General features: G+C 57.4%; 2 protein-coding genes across 10 annotated transcripts in view; one reads left to right on the plus strand and one right to left on the minus strand.

The window, feature by feature from the left end:
- Positions 1-13,752, plus strand: part of Lrsam1 (leucine rich repeat and sterile alpha motif containing 1) — a 36,541-nt gene extending 22,789 nt beyond the window's left edge. For 7 of the 9 annotated variants that reach the window (XM_027943982.2, XM_071600984.1, XM_027943967.2 and 4 more), the window contains 10 exons: positions 1,336-1,435; positions 2,749-2,836; positions 3,690-3,764; positions 5,139-5,219; positions 6,607-6,702; positions 9,154-9,252; positions 9,951-10,082; positions 11,084-11,165; positions 11,784-11,929; positions 13,081-13,752. In XM_027943982.2, the coding sequence (XP_027799783.2) occupies positions 1,336-1,435; positions 2,749-2,836; positions 3,690-3,764; positions 5,139-5,219; positions 6,607-6,702; positions 9,154-9,252; positions 9,951-10,082; positions 11,084-11,165; positions 11,784-11,929; positions 13,081-13,206 (1,025 nt within the window). In that variant the 3' untranslated portion in view covers positions 13,207-13,752. Of the gene's footprint in view, positions 1-1,335; positions 1,436-2,748; positions 2,837-3,689; positions 3,765-5,138; positions 5,220-6,606; positions 6,703-9,153; positions 9,253-9,882; positions 10,083-11,083; positions 11,166-11,783; positions 11,930-13,080 lie in introns of those variants that run through there. The other 2 variants (XM_071600985.1, XM_027943998.2) reach the window with 2 other exon arrangements.
- Positions 13,753-16,995: 3,243 nt separating this feature from the next.
- Niban2 (niban apoptosis regulator 2) overlaps positions 16,996-19,570 on the minus strand; it is a 48,199-nt gene continuing 45,624 nt past the window's right edge. Inside the window, exons 12-14 of the mRNA XM_027943953.2 lie at positions 19,425-19,532; positions 19,239-19,350; positions 16,996-18,918 (exon numbers count right to left, since the gene is read on the minus strand). Coding sequence (XP_027799754.1) covers positions 18,323-18,918; positions 19,239-19,350; positions 19,425-19,532 — 816 coding nt within the window. The 3' untranslated portion in view covers positions 16,996-18,322. The remainder of the gene's footprint in view (positions 18,919-19,238; positions 19,351-19,424; positions 19,533-19,570) is intronic.

Below are 19,570 nucleotides of genomic sequence, written 5' to 3' on the forward strand. Positions count from 1 at the left end.
TTTTTTTTTTTAATGTTTTTTTAACTTGGTTATAGACCTTTCTTTATTTATTTATATGTGGTGCTGAGAATCGGACCCAGTGCCTCACATGCCAGGCAAGTGTGCTATTGCTGAGCCCCAGCCCCAGCTCCCCAGCTTTTAATTATTATATTTCTCCCCCTCCACCCACAGAGAGAAAGGGAGTTGGCCGGGGGAGGAGAAAGAGAGGGAGAGGGCTATTTTATTGTATTATTCTGGTACCAGGGATTAAACCTAAGGGCAAACCACTGAGCCACATCCCCAGCCTTTTTTATGTTCTATTTAGAGATAGGGTCTCACTAAGTTGCTTAGGGCCTGCTAAGTTGCTGAGGCTGGCTTTGAACTTGCAATTCTCCTGTTTCAACCTCCTATTTTAATTTTTTTAAATACAAAAATATGCATTAAAAATCTGTTGGCACCAGCCACGATAGCATACACCTGACATCTCAGCAACTCTGGAGGCTGAGGCAGGAGGATCACAAGTTCAAGACCAGGCTCTGTAACTTAGCAAAGCCCTGTCTCAAGAAAAATATAAAAAGGGCTGGGTGTATAGCTCAGTGGTAAAGTGCTCCTAAGTTCTAACCCCAGTACCCCTCCAAATAAATCTACTGGAAGAATGCATATCAAAATGTAGTGTTTCTTGGTGACAAGGTTATAGAAGGTTTGTGTGTGTGTGTTGGTGTTTTATGGTTGGTCCGTCTTCCAAGCTCAGGTTACTCTTTTTTTTTTTTTTCAAACAGCCCTTTTAATTTCATTTTATTTTGAGACAGGGTCTCACTAAATTGCTGAGGCTTTTCTCTAACTTATGATCCTCCTATCACCTTTCCCAGTCTACACCATCATATATCTGGTTTGTATTAGTTTTATAGTTAAAAAGAGAAGTTGGGCATTATACCTGTAATTCTGCCTTGGGAGGCTGAGGCAGAAGGATCACAAGTTCAAAGCCAGCCTCAGCAACTTAGTGAGGCCCTAAGCAACTTACTGAAACCCTGTCTCTAAGTAACAATATAAAAGGGCTAGGATGGACTCAATGTTTAAGCAGTCCTGGGTTCCATTCCCAGCCAAAAACTAATAAATAAATAGAAAGAAACTTCTTTTTTTGAGGGTACTGGAGATGGACCAGGGTCTCAAGCATGCTAGGCAAATGCTCTACCACAGAGCTACACCCCCAGCCCTGAGAGAAACAATTTTTATAGTGACTATCAGGCACATAAGTAGGTGGTGCCTTGAGTCCTGTCCTCATGCAGCTTCATTCCTACTGGGGTCCCCAAGGGTAGCTACCTTCCCTCAGCACACCCCTTACCCCTCTGTCCGCAGCCGCCATGCAGCAGATGCTGACTGAGAGCTGTAAGAACCGGCTCATCCAGATGGCCTACGAGTCTCAGAGGCAGAGCCTGGTCCAGCAGGCCTGTTCCAGGTAAGGGGAGGAAGAGCATTCCCAGGCCAGGGCCTCGGGGGAGCTGGCGCAGGGCCTAGGACTCAGCAGAGAGCTGGGCACTGGATCCCCTGCCCTGGGCTGCCCCAGCCTTAGCCATGCTGTCCAGCACAAGTGGTGACTGGCCTTCCTGACTTTTATAGCTGGACCCCATGATTCAGGGTTGGGCGGAGATGCAGTAATAACAGTCACACCCATTTCTTAGGCACTGTCCCTGTGCCAAGCCAGAGGCTCGATGACTGATGGCATTAGCTTATCTGTGAGGGACTATATTTTTATTAGTCCCATTTTACAGTCAAAGCTCAGGTTCCAAGAGACTAATGCAGGGAACAAGCCAGCAGGTGGCAGGCCAGGACTGGAGGCTGGCAGCAGGCAGCACGCGCTCTGGACTGGGCTGGCCTTGTCCAGCTCCTAGGGCTCATGAAGCCGGGTGTGGGACGTGCTGGAGGGGGAGAGTGATGGGGCTGTCGGTGTTGCTGGTCCCTCTGGGTCTGGGTCACCAAGCTCACCATAGCCCTGTGGGCTTGTCAAAGGTTCCAAAGGTGCCCGGGTGAGAAGAGCTCAGTGGGTGCTCACAGCCCCTGCTGCCCTGACTCACTCACCACCCTCCCCGGCCTTGCCTATGCCAACCATCCCTGTGTCCCCGCAGATGCAGGAACCTCCCTCCCTTCTGGATGTGTGACATGGTTCGGGAGTACAAGATTCCTACTTGAGGAGTCTTGGTCCCTTCCTAAAAATTTCTCATCAGAAATTCCTAGTAGCTACTCGCAGATTGGTTAGAGGATTTGATGAGCATACAGTCCCCCACTTCAGGGTCTAATCAATAACTCAAAACCAAGACTGCATGGAGGCCAGGGCATATGTGAGGTTGCAGGTTTTGTGCCAGAATCACCAGCCATGTTCCGGGGAGCTGAGAGCAAATGGCCAGGGCAACAGTGTCCAGGAAGGATGCTTTCCCTGTGGAGTGGCCTGCTGGGATGTTGGAAGCTCTCTACCTGTAGGAGTGGTTGGGCAGAGCCCAGGTGTCCATTGCAGGGGCATCATGGAGGGGACTGCATGACTGGAGGGGTGAGAGGACCTGGGAGATTCTCTGCCAGCTGCTGGCTCCAGCACCTCCCTTCTGGGACCATGCAGTTTGGACAAACTGTGTGTGCCCAGCCAGGGTCATGGCCCCAGCAGGGACTCCATGGGTACTGGTCAGTGAATGAATGGTATCTCATCTCCTCCAAGGTGTGTGCACATAATAGGTACTCAGGAATTGTTCAGAGTTAACGAATGTGCTGTCTTTCTGGCAGCATGGCCGAAATGGATGAGCGGTTCCAGCAGATCCTGTCATGGCAGCAGATGGATCAGAACAAAGCCATCAGCCAGATCCTGCAGGAGGTGAGCCCTGGCTTGGGGCATGAGGGCAGAGGTGACGGGGGTGCCCAGGGCCCCTAAGCCAGACAGTGTGTAAGACAGGAGACTCTGTGACCTTGGAGATGTCCAGAGGGGCAGGGAGAGGCCTCTGGAGCATGGTCTTCTGGTCACCGAATCTAAAGAAGCACCCCCTCCCTGGGGCACCTCCCCGGTCCTCCCCCATCCTTTATACGGGGCTCATCCTAAGGCCTCACAGGGTGAGAGGTAATGGTGTCCATGGAGCCCTCAGGACAGTGCGGTGAGACCCGCCCCCTTCACACTCCCAGCTACTGCGTCCCCCTCCTTAGCTGGGCCTCGCAGGTGGAGCCCAGAGCAGATGGAACACCACTGTGGGCCCCGCGGTCTGCAGCATTTCCCTGTAGCCCGCGCTCTCCCCGCCCAGCCTGGCCAGGCCACCTTCCCTTCCCCCTTTCTCTCTAACCCAGTCTCTTTTCCTAGTAGCGTGACCTGATGTTTGTGAGACAGGGCTGAGGAGGGTCTTGTTCCCAGGGCAGACATCTGCCTCTGGTTAAGGAGGGGCTCAGGAGCTAAGTAGACTTGGCTCATCCCCACGGCCGCAGAGGCTCGCAGGCCAGCCACTGCTGTAGAAATCGGTGCAAGGCGCAGGAAGAGCGCGGAGCAGGGTACCAGCCCATGGGAAGCCCTTAACGTTAGGATTTTAAAAACTTGGATGAAAAAGTGAATGTGTATTTCAGTCTCTCCCTGAGAAACGTAGAAATCATGTGCCCAGGAACTGTATGCAGATTTACTCCCCGGATGGCCCAGGGAGAGCAGCGCCACCGCTGTGCTGAGCGGCCGAGCGCCATCTGTTTTGCAGAGCGCCATGCAGAAGGCTGCTTTTGAGGCCCTCCAGGTGAAGAAGGACCTGATGCACCGGCAGATCAGGAACCAGGTGGGTGCTGGGGGGCGCTCCATCCTAGACCTGCCCTCAGCTTTCAGAGCCACCTGGAGGCTGCTGAGCAGGGCTGCAGGTCACAGGACAAGGTGTGAGGCCCCCACTTGCGGGCTCACAAGAGGCCTGTGCCTGGGGCCCTCCTCTTCCTCGCAGACCCGCCAACGCAGGCAGACTGACAGCAGCTCTGGGCTCCCCTAGGAAGACTGGATTTCCCAGCCGGGGGATTCGGTGGGTCACTAGGAGCCTCGAGCGTCCTATCATCTGCTGGGGAGAGGCCTGGGCCTGGCAGGAGGGGACTGTGCTCCCACCCAGGGCTGTGGCTCTGTGGCACGCTCTGGAATGGGGCTGGGCTGGAGGAGGAGCTTGCAGGCCATGGGACGCTCATCACATCCTGTTCAGCACACTCGAACCTCACCTTTCTGCATGGTTTATTTTCCTTTCTATTTCTTTCCTCTTTGGCCAAAACCAACCTAACCTTTTTAATTTCCCTATTTAATTTCAACCCCACATTGCCGGAAATGAAGCTCATTCCTCTGACCAGGGGTTAGTGGGGTCAGAGGGTCATAGGCACAGGGTAAAGCCACTACTGTGGGACCTGACCCCAGACATGCTCAGTGTAGGTGGGTGGTTGTGATCCCCCAGGCCAGCTCTTCAGCTTGGAGCAGGCATCCCAGGGAAAGTGCTCTCACTTACCTGCTTTGTTCCTTGGGCAAGTTATGTAACCTTTTGAGCCTCAATTTTTTCTTGTCTGTAAAATGGAGACATAATATATCCGAACAAGCAGAGAACAACTAATTAAATGATGCAGAGAGGGACAGGGATGTGGCTCAGTGGAAGAGGGCTTGCCTCACTGGTATTGGGCCCTGGGTTCTATCCCCAGCTCTGCAAAAAGAAAAAAGAAAATGAATGGTGCAGATAAAGCACGGCAGGCTTGCACTCAGTGGATGCTCCATGGTCAGCCGCCACCGTTAGTTCTTCCTTCCCTTCTGAGGCCCTCTGCCATGGGGAGGAAGCAAGAAAGTCTGCTCAGGGGACTGTGTATCTGTTCCTACTCTCCCTGGCTCTGAAGTAAGCCCTTCTTTATCCCACACTTCTTTACTGGGTGTCAGCCGGCTCTGCAACAGGCCTTGTGCTGGACTCTTGGACTCAGACAGCATGTCCATGTAACAAGGCAGCAGAGCTGTGGCAAGCGGATCCTGTTTGCCCTCCGTGCTGTTGGTGAGATTCCAAGGCCCTCAGGTCCCCCTCTTCCAGAGCCCCCAGCCTCCCCTAGAAGGGTTTCTGAGGCCCCATCTGGCCATCAGAGGTTGGCAACGCAAAATAGAACCACGGTTAACGCAAATAAAACCCCCTGTCTCGTCTTCTGTCTAGATTAGGTTAATAGAAACTGAGTTATTGCAGCTGACACAGCTGGAGTTAAAGAGGAAATCCCTGGACACAGAGGCACTGCAGGTACGTAGGGCTCCCTGCCTGCCACCCTCCCTCCCCAGCCCAGCCAGCCAGGCTCCCAGTGCTCCCTCCCGGCCGGCCCGTGGCCACTGCTCATCAGCACAGGGGAGTGGGACCAAGCCCAAGCCCCAGCCAGTGGGGCTGGTGCTCGAGCCAGGCCAGTGGGGCTGGTGCTAGGCAGGAGGGTCAGAGGAAGGAGGGCTTCATCACCGCCGCTCTGCGTTTCCTTTACTGGGAGAGGGTGGCTGCTGAGTTCTGTCTCCTTAAGCCATGCTTCTGGGCCACTGGTCCCACTCCCTGGGCCTCTGCAGAAGGGAGTTTTTGGTGTCCCAAGGATGTCTGGAGAAGATGACCAGCTATTTCTGTGCCATTGTCTGTAGGCAGCATCTGTGTGTGCCAACCTAGGTGTCCTGTCACAGAGGCGAGAGGGCAGCAGGGGGTGGCGGACAGCAGTCTGGACTGGACAGCTGGGACCTGCCATGTGGCTTGGCATGTGGAGAGGAGGGCTTTCCTTTCCCCTCTCTGGACCCCAGACTCCCCAGGTGCTCACTAAGGGGCTGGAGGGGTGGCCTGTGAGGATATGTGCCCATGCCGGGCTCCCAGACAGAGCCTGCGTCTGTCATTGTCCCCGTCATACTCAGTGGAGGGGCTCCAGTTGTCGTGTGAGCTTCTCAATACAGTGAGGATGCTGGGGCCTGGAGTCCTGCCCTCAGCCCTGTCCAGAGGTACGGCGTGACCTTGGGCACATCACTGCCCACCCTGGGCCTCCCTTTCTACCCACCCCAAGGTGGAAGCAATCACTCAGGGCCAGTCTATGTCACTGGCCATCAGAGAAGGTGAGGCAGAGAAGGCCCTTTGTGAGCTTAAGAGATGAGGGGCTGGGGTTACTCAGAAACCGTCACCACTACGCTTGGTGGTGCCCTTGTCCTTGCTGGAGGGGCCCCCACTGCCAGGGCTCCCCTGGGGCTCCCAGAGGTAAGAGGATGAGTGGCAGGGACACGATACGGGCTCCGGTTTGCATGTGCCTCCATGTGGCAGCCTTCCTCCTCACGTGGCGCTCCCCGCCCGCCCTCCCCGCCCTGCTTCTGCCCGTGCTCTGTGGTCAGCGAGGCCGGTGGCCCATCATTTTTTGTTGGATGTTTCTTCCCACTCATCGCCATCAGTCACTGGGGTCCCATGCCTGGCTTAAGCTCAGGAAGGGAGACGGGGGCTTGGGAGGAAGGGGAGTGGGATGCAGGGCAGAGGGGCCTCTTGGCTGTGTCCCCAACTCGCCGAGAGGCATTGGGCAGAGCCTCAAACTGAGCTGAGAACGAGTGACAGCAGTGCAGCGCACCCGGCCCTGGCGCTGGGCGCTCGCTCGCGGCAGCTCAGGGGCCGACTTATGTTGCAGGAAGTGGTCTCGGGGCAGCGCCGGGCACTCAGCTCCCTGCTGCAGCAGCTGCTCAAAGAGAAGAAGCAACGGGAGGAGGAGCTCCGCGAGATCCTGGTATGTGCTTGGCCTCCGTCCAGCAGGTGTCCTCTCCCACCCATGGCTGTCCTCCCACACACAGTGTCCTCTCCCACCCACGGTGTCCTCCCCCACCCACGGTGTCCTCCCCCACCCATGGCTGTCCTCCTACACACGGTGTCCTCCCACACACGGTGTCCTCCCCCACCATGGCTGTCCTCCCCCACACTCGAGCTGCGTCTCTAAAACACTCTCATTGCTCGGGTAATGGGGCCCCGTAGAAGGAAAGGCGGGAAGGACAGAGGAGCAGCCCTTCTGGTGCCTGGATGTGGACTCCAGCTCCTGACGCACATTTCTAGGGGCCCACGTTGGGGCTGCGTGTACCTGAGTCCCAGCTCCTTGGGAGGCTGAGATGAGAGGCTCGCTTGAACCTAGGAGCTGACCAGTCTGGGCTGTGTAGAGACCCCTTCTCAAAATGACCAGCTGGGGCTGGGGCGGGGGCTCCGCGGCAAGGCCCTGGGTTTGATCCCCAGCACCACATAGAAATAAATAAGTGAAGGTATCGTGTCCAAGTACAACTAAAAATATAAAAAACAAAATACCCAGCCTGCCTTCACGTCATTCAAGTGACCCACTGAGTTCCGTTCGCGGCTGCACTGGGACAAGCTGTCATTTGATCAGGCTTCTATTAACCAGTTTTTTAGTCTTTGTCAACAATGGTCTCTGAGTGTCTTTGTAGCTAAGGACTTTTTTCTAAAGTAACATCTTCATATGTATATTTTTTACTTGTCATAACTTTATTTCATTTATTTTTATGTGGTGCTGAGGACCGAACCCAGTGCCTCATGCAGGCTAGGCGAGCGCTCTGCCATCGAGCCCCAGCCCTGTAGCTGAGGCTTTGGGGACAGCATGAGGATTGCCTCCAGGAGAGGACACCCCACTTCTAGGGCAGGTGGCTGAATAAGCTTTGGGCAGGAGGCCAGACCCTCTGCACAGATGGCTTTGATTCTGAGGCCTGTCGGGGTGGCGGAGCCTATAGTGGCTATCTCCTGCAGACCCTTTGGGCACCCGGGCAGTGAGGACAGAAGCCAGGCCCACCAGCTGGGACTGAAAAAGACCCAGTTTTTGTCGAGTCACTGTGACCGCACCGAGCTCCATTCTGGGCCGCGCCTGTGCAGATCAGGAAGAGTGAGACCGTCTCCTTCCAGAGCCCAGCAAAAGCCCAGGTGGCGTGTTTGTGCCAATCAGACGCTGCCTGCTCCCCGTGAGGCCTCACCACCACCGCCCACACCGTGTGCATGTGTGACAGGTGGCCCAGCAGCGTGCGGTGCCAGCCATATGCTGTGGCCTGGTGCTTCTGTTCTCGCAGCCCTGGGGCCTCCCCAGGGAGGGGGCAGCACCACCCAGCGGAGCACTCGGGGCCACAGGTGTAGGACGGAGGTACGCCCTCAGCCAGGGAGGGCCAGGGACAGCTTGGCAAGGCCCAGGAAGGCCTGCCCGGGACATGAGGCCCAAGTGTGTGGGGAGAGGCCCGTGTGGAGCCGCTCCCGAGGGGCTGCAGCCTCCAGGCCCTGAGCGCAGGGGATCCCTGTCTCGCGGCTTCAGCTTCCTCCCTGTGAGGCAGAATCTGTCTTCCAGCGCACAGTGCTCTAGAAAGGCCCTGGCTGGGGCTGTCCCTGTGGAGGGCACTGGTGTGACTCACTGCTCGTCCCCTCACCTAGAGCAGCGCTGGCCCAGAACAGCACTGATGATGGTTATCAAAAGGCACCGTGAGGGCACCGCCCCTGGCACGTTCCTGAGTCTTCAGACTTGCCCCACGGCAAAGCCCTCCCCAGAAAACGGAGAGTCCTAAGGAGCCTGCGCCCTGCCTGGTGCCCGGGGCAGTCTGAGCTCTCTGGGGACAGAGAAGGCTGCATAGGCCTGCTCTCCCACCAGCAGAGAAGAGGGCATCTCTCCAGAGGCAGTGGCAGAGTGTGGGACCAGGTGGCAGGGGGCTCAGGTGCAGGTGTGTGGCATCAAGCATCTGTCACCTTCTCCAGAATTATCCCTGGCCACAGCTGGGAAAGGCAAGGCTTCCAGCCTTCTTGGTTTCAGTGGGTTAAATGGTGGGACAAGTGATGGGGCAGCCCTTTGTGAACTACCAGGTGCCACCATCTGCCCAGAGGAACGCAGTTCACAACTGTGTTTGTCATTACACTTTGTTTTTTTCTTCTTCTTCTTCTTCCTCCTCACCTCCACCCCCACCCCTGCTCCTTCTTTTTCCAGTACTGGGAATTGAGCCCAGGGGTGCTCTACCACTGAGCCACATCCCAGCCCTTTTTGTATTTTGAGATGGGGTCTCCTTAAGTTGCCCAGACTGGCCTCAAACTTGTGATCCTCCTGTCTTGGCCTCCCAAGTTGCTGAGATTACAAGCAGGGGCCACGACACCTGGCAGTGTTAGTTTTTATTTCTGGTTTGTAACTAACATTGACTGTTTCCATTCTTGGCAGACGGAGTTAGAAGCCAAAAGTGAAACCAAGCAGGAAAATTACTGGCTCATCCAGTATCAGCGACTTCTGAACCAGAAGCCCTTGTCCTTGAAGCTACAGGTAAGAACACCGCTGCCCTCTGGTTTGGGGGCCAGCAGGGATCCTTCCAGAGGAGCCGCAGAGCCTCAGCCCTGCCCTGCTGCTGGTCACTCCAGTTTAATTCAGTTCATTTTTCTGGTGACGCTCGTGTGCCAGGACCCTTTAGAAACAGAAATGAGAGTGAGAGTCCATTCACCCTGGAGAGGGAGAAAACAGGGTGCCCGTCACCGTCCTGCAGGCAGAGACCATGAGCCCCGCAGGGGCAGGACAGACCGAGGTCTCTCCCTCCTCTCTCCTCTCCCTCCTCTCTCTCACGCGCACAGGCGCACACACACTTTTTCATATTTATTTTTTAGTTGTAGTTGGACACAATACCTTTATTTACTTATTTTTATGTGGTGCTGAGGATCGAACTAGGGCCTCGCACGTGCTAGGCGAGTGCTCCACTGCTAAGCCCCAGCCCCGCACACTTTTTAAATACATAATAAAAGCCCAGTACCCTCGGTTTTGGCAGCTGTGACAGACAGCTCTCCCACCCACGCGCAGTGCTGCCCCATCACCCCAGGCTCCGTGGTGTCCCGTGTGCAGTGAACCCTGGTGTATTTTAACAGTTCCACTGCGGTGGACATTTAAGTCGCTCACTACCTCAAGTTGACAGATGGAATGGCTCTCCCTCTCTCCACGTGGGCACCCTGGCCTTGCTCGGGTGTGTCTTGCAGGAGGAAGGCATGGAGCGCCAGCTGGTGGCCCTGCTGGTGCAGCTCTCTGCCGAGCACTACCTGCCCATCTTCGCCCACCACCGCATCTCACTGGACATGCTGAGCCGCATGAGCCCTGGGGACCTGGCCAAGGTGGGTGCAGCGGCCCCTGAGGAGGTCAGAGGCAAGGGCTGATTGCTTTTCATTCAGTGTGGTAGGGCCAGTCATGCTTAAATGGCCCAGGGCTTCCTTGTGTCCAGATGACCTCATGCCTACCTCATCTGTCCCCAGCCGCCTATGTGTGCTCTGCAGTGTCAACACATGTCCTTGGGGGTGGTCTGGTCCAGCCCCTAGCCTGCCCCTTGGCTTCACAGCCATGGCCACAGCACTGCCTGAGCCCCAGTCAAGCTCTGGGTGTGAGTCAAGCTCTGTATGTCCAGTTAGCCCACGTGCTGCTTACAATAGAATGCCCCGATGGCTGCTGCCCTCTTCCAGGTGGACGCTTGCATTTCCCAGGCAAGGCTCCGATAGTCTGCAGACCCGAACTTGATGACTCGCTCTCCCGGTAGCCCCTGAGACAGGTGCCGCCATCCTTGGCAACTTCAGATGGGGAAACTGAGCCCCCTGAGCAAGCTTAGGGCTTGACCTCAGGTGGTCTGGCCCCGAGTCCCTGCTCTCTTCCACTCTGTGTCCTGTCTCTCCTGCAGACAGAGGACGAGATGGCACTGAAGGGTCCTGGGCCATGCCACTTGGGCTCTGGGAGCCCAGGGACTGTGTGGCCAGGCACAGCTGCCTCTCTGCAGCTTGGCTCAACTGTGGCTTCTCTCCCTGTCACCTGGTTATTCAAGTGACATCGTTTGTGTAATCCCTAGCACTGGACAGTATTTGATGAGCTGTAGCTGTTACTAGTCTTGGTGTCCTTTGGGGCCTCAGTTTCTCCCCCTGCCACACTGATCAGTGCCCCTAGACCTGAGCCAGTCACCTTCACAGTTGTCTGGGCACTGCCTGATGCTGACCCCGAGCCTGGTCTGCCACATTCCAACCAAAGGTACCAGAGGCTCCCTATGGGCTGGGGCCTCGCGGGCAGCTCCACCCAGCAGAGCAGGCTCCTGCTCAGCCCCAGTCACAGTCTGCTCTTTTCTGAACTGCCGCAGATTGGCGTCTCAGAAGCTGGCCTGCAGCATGAGATCCTACAGAGAGTCCAGGAGCTGCTGGCCAAGGCCAGGATACAGCCAGGTACCAACCCCAGGCCTTCTCCAGGGCTTCTCCTAACAGAGCCCCAACCGTATGAGTGGCTGGCCGATTGGCCCTGGCAGGGGCTGGCTCGGGGCAGAGTGGGCAGCTGGAAGCTCTGCTGGTTCAAGGGTGGGGGGAAGATCAGAGAAGCAGCTTTGGGGGCCTCTCGTGTCTCCTGATGGGCAGCAGCCCATGCAGTCTCCTGGGTAGCCTGGTAGTTCAAAGCTCAGCCCCTAACCAAGGGCCTCTGTTCTGCGCTCCACCACAAGGTGGCACTGTGGCTCCCAGCAAGCGGTGTTCCCTCTGAGCCTCAGATTTCTCATCTCTGCTGCAGAGTGGCTGAGTTATGAGTTAAGCACAGTGGCCATGCCTGGTAGCGTCATGAGGTAGCCAGGCAGAAGCTCACTCCTGTTTCACAGATGGGGAAAGAGGGGATGAGGCTCAGAGAGGAGCAATAAGAGGGCATGGTGGGGAGCCTGTCCCCAGCTCAGAGATCACAACAGCCCTATCCTCGCCCCAGGTCACACACTTGTGGGCAGCCAGGGCCAGGGGCACCCCTAGGGGTTGGAAGCACCTGGGATGACCCCCTGGCTCAGCCTGTCCCTCTCATCTCCCCAGAGCTGGAACCACCCAAGGGAGAGGTCCTCGGGTCCCTGGAGTCCCCCACACACCCCCAGGAGCCTCCTGAGCCAGTGAGACCATCAGCGCCCCCTGCTGAGCTGCAGCCGCAGGCCTCCGAGTGTGTTGTGTGCCTGGAACGCGAGGTGAGTCTGGGGCCACCAGGCAGGGCCACCAGGGTGCCGGACCGACCTAGCCTCCCACTGCCCCATGCCCACAGCCGTCCTCCTCAGCCCCTCCAGACCTGTGCGTCATTTCCCAACAGTTTCCTGTGGTTACAGAAGTATACTATATTCATTAGACATTTTGGAAACTAAAAGGAAACAAAAATGACCCATGGTCCCGTGACCAAAATATGAGTAATGCTAACATTATTTTCTGAACATTTTTCTTTTTTTTTTCATAAGAAGGTTTTTTTTCCCCAACTTAATAAATATATTAGGGAATTCTCCCAGGTCATGAAATATCAACAACAGGATTTTCCCTGCCAAGTCTCTTTAAAAATCACCTTTTAAAAATTGTTGCAGAATTAACACTTTCTTCGGAAATTAAACAAGTGTATAAACTATCAATTCTCACTTGCCGCCACCAGGGGATACTACTTATAAAAGCAGCTCTGTTAGCAGTGTGACAGTCCCCTGGTCATTAATGTAGCCAGGGAGTGGCATAGTGCAAATGGACCACGGCTCTCCGGCCCAGTTCAACATTGCAGATGGCAGACGGCTGTGAAGGCTTTGGAGCACAGCCATGGCCATCTCCTAAGGGTGTGTTCTGAGCAAGAAATGCTAGGGCAGAGCCTGGGACAGGCACAGCACTCTTGCTCACGGACCAGAGCCCGGCTGGCCAAGCACACGCACCGCGAGGACTGCAAACACGGGCGGGAGCTCAGCGGTGGCGCGTTTGCCCGGCACAGGCTGGGCTCCCTCCCAACACTGAAAAGAACCGCCAGGGACCTCAGTGCCCAGGAGCGGGGGCTGGTTAAGCAAGCCATGGTCCTGCAGAGGGCCCCACACAGCTGCCACACGGACAGAGGCCAAGAAACTTTATTTAAGGAAAGGGGTGGGGGTGGGTTCTGGGCTTTCACATGTTATTTACAAAACATAGAGAAGTAGACACAAAACTGCAAACGTAACAACCAGGTTTTTGTGACCTGTGGCATTTATCTCTATGATATTTGAATAGCTTATGGTGACCATGGCACCAGATATTAAAGGTTAGGTCCCAGGGGCTGGGACTCAGTGGCATCCATCCCAGAGAACCCAGCAGGGCCCCACCCACACGGCCGCTCTTCCCTCAGGCCCAGATGGTCTTCCTCACCTGTGGCCACGTCTGCTGCTGCCAGCAGTGCTGCCAGCCGCTGCGCACCTGCCCACTGTGCCGCCAGGAGATTGCCCAGCGCCTCCGGATCTACCACAGCAGCTGAGGGCCCTCGGCACCGCCTCCACCACCACAGGCCCAGGGTGCCCCTCAACGCTGCGCCACCCACGCTGGGGTGAGTCCCCTCCTGGGCTTCTCTCCACCACCTGTGTGCCCCCAGCCGTGAGCCGCCTGCGGGTTGGGCCAGGTGGAGGCACTCCCAACCCGTGGCAGAGCTAGTCCAAACGCTGAAGAGGGGGCATGCATGGCTCTACTGGGGACCAGCCCTGGTAGCACGGGGACAGGGTCCAGGGAGTGGACAGGTGGCTGTGCCACCACCTGGCCTGGGGAATGAGCACCCTGGCCAAGGTGAAAATCTCCACCTCCCGGCCATCCGCCTGTGGGATTGCCATTCTCACCTGTGGGACGTGCCAGCTGTCCTGGCCTGGAGTGGGGATGTCCTGGGGAGGGGTGAGCCGTGCAGGCCTGGGTCGCGGGCCTCCCCTCTGCTGCTCCCTGTGCATGCCCCACCCACGCTGCACATCTGTAGCTCCTCACCCTGCACAGCTCCACCCAAAGCAGAAACATCAATAAACCTATCGGTGAGCTCCTGGCCCATGTCATCCGTGGGACCTCCTGGGAGCCCAGAAGGGGAGGGGACTGGGTCAGGAGAAGAGCAGCTCAACCAGGGAACGAGTCCAGGAGCGGGTGCACCTCAGCTGAAAGGAAAGGGAGAAGGGCACTGCTGCGTGGGGGGGGGGGGAGCCAGAGCCGGGACAGCAGCAGCCCCTCTCCATGATCGGGGACGCTCAGTGGGTGGGTCGTGTTGGGGTAACACGCATTGGTGTTACCCCAGACAAGGGAGCAGAGGCTGAGGGGTGGTGCCGGACATATGACTGGGACCTGGTGGAGCTGGCTTTGAGCACAGACGTCCTGACTCCCAAACCTGCACCATGGTGCTGACGGATCATGGAAACCTGAGAGCCGTGCGCCCTTGGACCCGAGGCAGAGGTGCACCTTTATTATGTGTTTCCTGGCAGATTTTTTGAGCCAAGGGCCACCCTTGCTTTGAGCTGCTCAGGGCACCTGGGCCTCACCCAGCGAGCCTGGCCAGCTTCAGGCCCGCTGCTTCCCCTGCATCCGGTGTGGACGGTGCCCTGCCGGCTTCAGCTGGTGGCCACCAGGGGGCGCTGAGTGCTCGCCTGAGGTACAGCACCGGAGAGGGCTGGGGAGGAGCCGGGCCTGGGTGGCGGGAAGAGCCCCGCACCTCCTGGCCTCCGTGTCTCTGCCTCGCCGGGACCATCCGTCCTGCAGTGCTGGACAGGACAGAGTAAACGACTTCACCCTGGGAGTCCTGCTCTCCAAGGACTCTGAGAGCTGGGTGCCTCTTCCCTGTCTTCTCCTGGGGACTTCTGACGCCCCGCCCCCCAGGCTCCTGGCTTCAGCTTGGTCCAGAGGAGACCGAGCGAGGCCCCAAGCCGAGGCAGCCGCCCACTTTCTGGAGGCTTTGCCGTTCGGGCCTGAGCCCAGGGCTCTACCACTGAGCTACCCCCAGCCCTTCTTCTTTTTATGTTGAGGCAAGGTCTAAGTTGCCCAGACGAGCCTCAGACTTGTAACCTGGAGGACGTGTTTGTGGCTCCCTAATCTTCACGAGGGCCAGAGAACAGGTGTTCTGTCCCTCTTCTGGCCGAGGAGCTTGAGTTAGAAACTTGTAAGGACAGCAGTGACACACAGCTGAGCCCTGGCCTTTGACCCTGTGGCCCCATGTGCATCCCAGCCCTGCTGACTGAGAGAGGGTGGGACCTAAGCCCCAGGCCACCAGGCCAGGCTGACCAGGGAGCCAACATCCCCCATGGCACCCAATCGGGACATGGTTTTGGTTTTTCACTTTTTCTGTTTTTTTTTAGTTACATGTGACCGTGGACTGTATTGTCACCTATTGCACACCCATGGAGCTCAACTTCCCTTTCTTGTGTCTGTACGTGGTGAGGCGTTACGCTGGTCGTGTATCCATATAGGGACGGAGGAAAGTGACGTCCGATTCATTCTACTGTCTTTCCCATTCCCATCTCCTCTCCCTCCTCCCACTCCCCCATCCAATCTGGTGAACCTCCATTCCCCCCCACCCCACCTATTGTGGGTCAGCATCTGCATGTCAGAGAGAACACTTGGCCTTTGGTTTTGGGGGATTGGCATGATAGTCTCCAGCTCCATCCATTTACTGGCAAATGCCATAATTTCATCCTTCTTTATGACTGAGTAGTATTCCTTTGTGTCTATGTACCACATGTTCTTTATCCATTCATCTGTTGAAGGGCACCTAGGTTGGTTTCATAACTTAGCTATTGTGAACTGAGCTGCTGTAGACATTGATGTGGCCGCATCACTATAGTAGGCTGATTTTAAGTCTTTTGGGTAAATGCAGAGGAGTGATATAATTGGGTCAAGTGGTGGTTCTGTTCCACGTTTTCTGAGGACTCTCCATGCTCTTTCCAGAGTGACTGCACCAGCTTGCAGTCCCACCAGGTGTACGGGTGTGCCTTATCCCCACTTCCTCGAAACGCTAATTGTGACTTGTATGCTTGATAATTGCCATCGTGACTGGAGTGTGATGAAATGTCAGTGTAGTTTTAATTTGCATTTCAGTAATTGCTAGTGATGTTGAACATTTTTTAATATTTGTTGACCGACCATATTTCTTCTTCTGTGTAGTGTCTGTGCAGTTCCTTTGTTGATCAGGATTATTTGTGGGGTTTTTTGGAGTTAAGTTTTTTGAGTTCTTTTTTTAATTATTTTTTAGTTGTAGTTGGACACAACACCTCATTTCACTCATTTATTTTATGTGGTGCTGAGGATCGACCCCAGGGTCCCACACATGCGAGGTGAGCACTCTACCGCCGAGCCACATCCTGGGGACTGATGCTGTCGGAGGTGCGGGTGGCAGGATTTTCTGCCCTTTGTAGGCTCTCTCTTCATGTTCTTGTTTCCTTTGCTGTGAAGAAACTCTTGTTTGATACCATCCCATTTATTGAGTCTCGATTTGACTTCTGGCACTGGAGGAATTTGGTTCCTATGCCAACATGACGATGAGTGGCTTTTCCTCCAGGTAGGACAGGGTCTGATGCCGGTGGCCTGCGGTGAGGGTGGGGTCCAGTCTCACCTTGTGCCTGTGGATTTCCAGAGTCCCAGCACGTCTGTGGAAGAGGCTCTTTTCTCCACTGCACGTTTCTGGCGCCTTTGCCAAAGGGACACGTTTTACCCACAGAGGAAGCACCCCACCCTGCCGGCTGCAGAGGGCCCGGGTGTCCCTGTGCGCGTCATCTCAGCTAGGGTGCCCCACCCCTTTGGGCCTAGAGCTGCCCTGAGTCTCCTGGCCCCCACAGCCTACAGAAGTGTTCCTCAAACACTGGCACGTGGTCAGGTCTTGAAGAGGTGGTGTGGCCGTTTGTGTCCGGCATGAGCCTGGGCCAGTCCCTAGGGTGGACACCCGGGCCCTGACTGGCCTCAACACATCTGCCATCCCTCTGGGCCTTACTGTCACCCAGTGCTGCTGAGCAGCACCCTGCACAGGTCTGGCTGAGGCCACCTGAGTTGCCATGAGGACAGTCCCCTAGGATAGGGGCTCCATGAGCCGGGACAGGTGTCTCTCTGAGCCTCAGTTTCCTCCTCTATCAATCAATGGGAGGCTACTGGAACACAGACCAGAGACCTGCTGCTACTCGGTGAAGTGACGAGTCCAGAAGCCGAGACACAGAGCCCCAGCCCCAGCCCCAGCCCCAAGGAGACTCCTAGACACAGGCCCTGGAGCCAGGTCCCCCCTCCCACGCCCCGCACCAGCAACACACAGGGAAGTGGCTTTAAATAAAGCGTTTATTGATTAGCGAAGCTTATAACAGTTTGCATAGGATCTTTGATACCATATCTGGGAACAATGATCGAAACCCCCAAGGCACTAGAGGAGAGATCGGAAGAGGTTAGTGACGTGACCAAGATTAGAGCTGGGGACTGGGGGTCCCTGAGCACCTGTGAGCGCCATCCTGGGGGTCTAAGGCCCCTGCCCTGGGAAGTACGTCCAGGGCATGGAGGCTGCAGGGCTGGGGACACACGACCACCCAGGGACACGGCAGAGATAGTTCCTGCCCCACCCACCCTCCCCTCACAGTGACAGGGGAGACCCTGGGGAGGGACTTGCCCCTCACACCAGGAATAGATGGAAGGGACAGCGGCTAAGCCCACAGTGATTCACAGGGACACTGGGGGAGAGGCCTGGAGATTAGGATGAGGCCAAGCTCAGATGCCTCCAGATCCTGGGGGTTCTCGGGAGCCCTCCCTCTGTCCCTGGGGAGCCCCTTCCAGCTCCGGTGGGCACAATCCAGCCCCTGAGCCCTGCCTCTGAGTGAGTGGGGACACAGGGGAGCAGGAAGGCCTGGGAGGGATGGGGAGCTACAGAGCCCCCCACTCTGGCTCCAGCAGCCCTCACTCTGCCATCTCGGCTTCTTGCTCAGGTGACTGTAACCTCTTCCAGAGGCCACCTACTTCCTCCCCTCGGGACACTTCCCCTCCACAGACCAGCACATTCTAGGCCTTTCTCCTCCACCCAGGCCCTAGCCCCTCTCCCCTGAGAAGCCCCGACACCTCCCCCTCCTCCAGCACCCCCGCCTGCTCAGGCCTGAAGAGCCCCCTCCGCCTCCCTCAGTGCAGCCGGCCGGCCAGGTCTGCATCCACCCTGGGACTAGCCTCTGGGGCCTGGCAGGGAGGCTGAGGAGGGGACAGGACAAGAGGCAGGGCCTCAGTGCTCCGCCTCCCCCCGACACCCAGTGCCACAGGCCAGGTGCCATGCGGGGCCATTCACCAGCTTCCCAGGCTCCGTGGTGCAGCACCCGACGCTCAGTCTCCCTCTCCCCAGGAGGACGGCAAGAGCAGGAGGGCGGGCGGAGGGGCTCCCAGAGTGTCCAGCCCCCAGCACAGAAGAAATCCTCGAAACCAGAACTTGCGTCTGAGATCAGCCCGCAGGGAGAAGGCAGGGAGAAGGGACTGAACCCAGAAAAGTGACTCAGGTGGGCCCCACCCCACGGTGCCACACCACCCTGCCCCGCCTCCACCACAGGGCACAGATGGGGTGCCCTCCCCAGCGCCTCAGAGAGAGGGGCCGGGTGCCGTGTCCAGCAGAAGGGGCAACCAGCCTAGAACTCCGTCTGCATCCCCAGACCGTCCTCAGTGGTGGTGTGGATGCGGGGGCAGCCGCTGGGGCTGGACACCTGCTCCCCTGTTTCCTGGTCACTGGGCTTGGGGGGCTCAAGGTCCACAGCCTTTCCAGGTGGGAGATGCTGAGCAGGTGAGGCGGGTGGCGAGGAGGCCCTGGGAGCCGCCGTGGGCTGGGGACTCTCCTGGGCAGGGTCTCCATTGAGCAGGGAACTTTCTGGTGGAGGGCTCTCAGCTCGCAGACCCTGGGACAGCAGGCTACGGACCTCGGTGACACTGTCCGGGGACGCAGGTGACGGCGGCTCAGAGCCAGCCTGGAAAGGCAGCCCTGTGTCCTCGTCCTGGACCACGGACATCACCTGCTTGGCACGCCGTCGCTTTTCCGAGAGCGTGGCTGCTTCCGGGGAGCCAGGGCTGCAGCTGCCCTCGCCCCTGTCACCACCACTGTCGCCGTACTCCTCCCCCCAGTCGATGGGCGCGCCCTCGGCCAGCAGGTGCAGGTTGGGGTCACTGTTGTGCATGACCATGCTGTCCCGGTACAGGTTGTGCTTCCGCTGCACCGCGGCCTCCTTCACAGCTAGGGGACACAAGGGGAGCGACAGACGCTCAGCACAGGGACCCGTGCCCACAGGGGACCGGCTTCAGCCTCTGTCAGGGTCTGTGACTGGGATGTGACTCAGTCCAGGCCTCACTGGTGGCTGAAGTAGCAGAGCTGGGACCCTGGCTGGCAACCACCATGTCCTCCCTGACCCTCCCAGCAGAGCCGAGGTCCAGAGGGGACACGTGAGGCCCAGAGAGGAAGCGCTACCCTCCTGGAGCCACACAGCTACCAGTGGGCAGGCCCACCCAGGGCGGGGGCTCAAGCCTTTCCCTGCACCTAGTCGAGCCCGGGCTCACCCTGCAGGATGTCCTTCACGACCGTCTGCAGCACCACCTCCTCGTACGTGTTCTCCACCAGGATGAACCTGGCGAAGTCCTCGAAGATCAGCTCCTGGAAGCGAGGCAGCTCCTGCGGGCGGGTGGGCAGAGACGGGTCAGGACGGCCAAGGGGCGAGGGGCGGGCGAGGCTGGGCGGGGACTCACCGACTTGCAGGTGGGTGCCAGCTTCTTGAGCAGGAAGGGGATGGTGACCTGCAGCAGCGCCTCGCGGAAGAACCTCTTCCGCACCGAGCTGCTGTCGTAGTCGTATTTCTGCAGGGAGGAGTGGGGGGCGCTCTGGGTGGGAGGCT

This window comes from Marmota flaviventris, chromosome 13, assembly GCF_047511675.1.
Source record: "Marmota flaviventris isolate mMarFla1 chromosome 13, mMarFla1.hap1, whole genome shotgun sequence".
Taxonomy (NCBI): domain Eukaryota; kingdom Metazoa; phylum Chordata; class Mammalia; order Rodentia; family Sciuridae; genus Marmota; species Marmota flaviventris.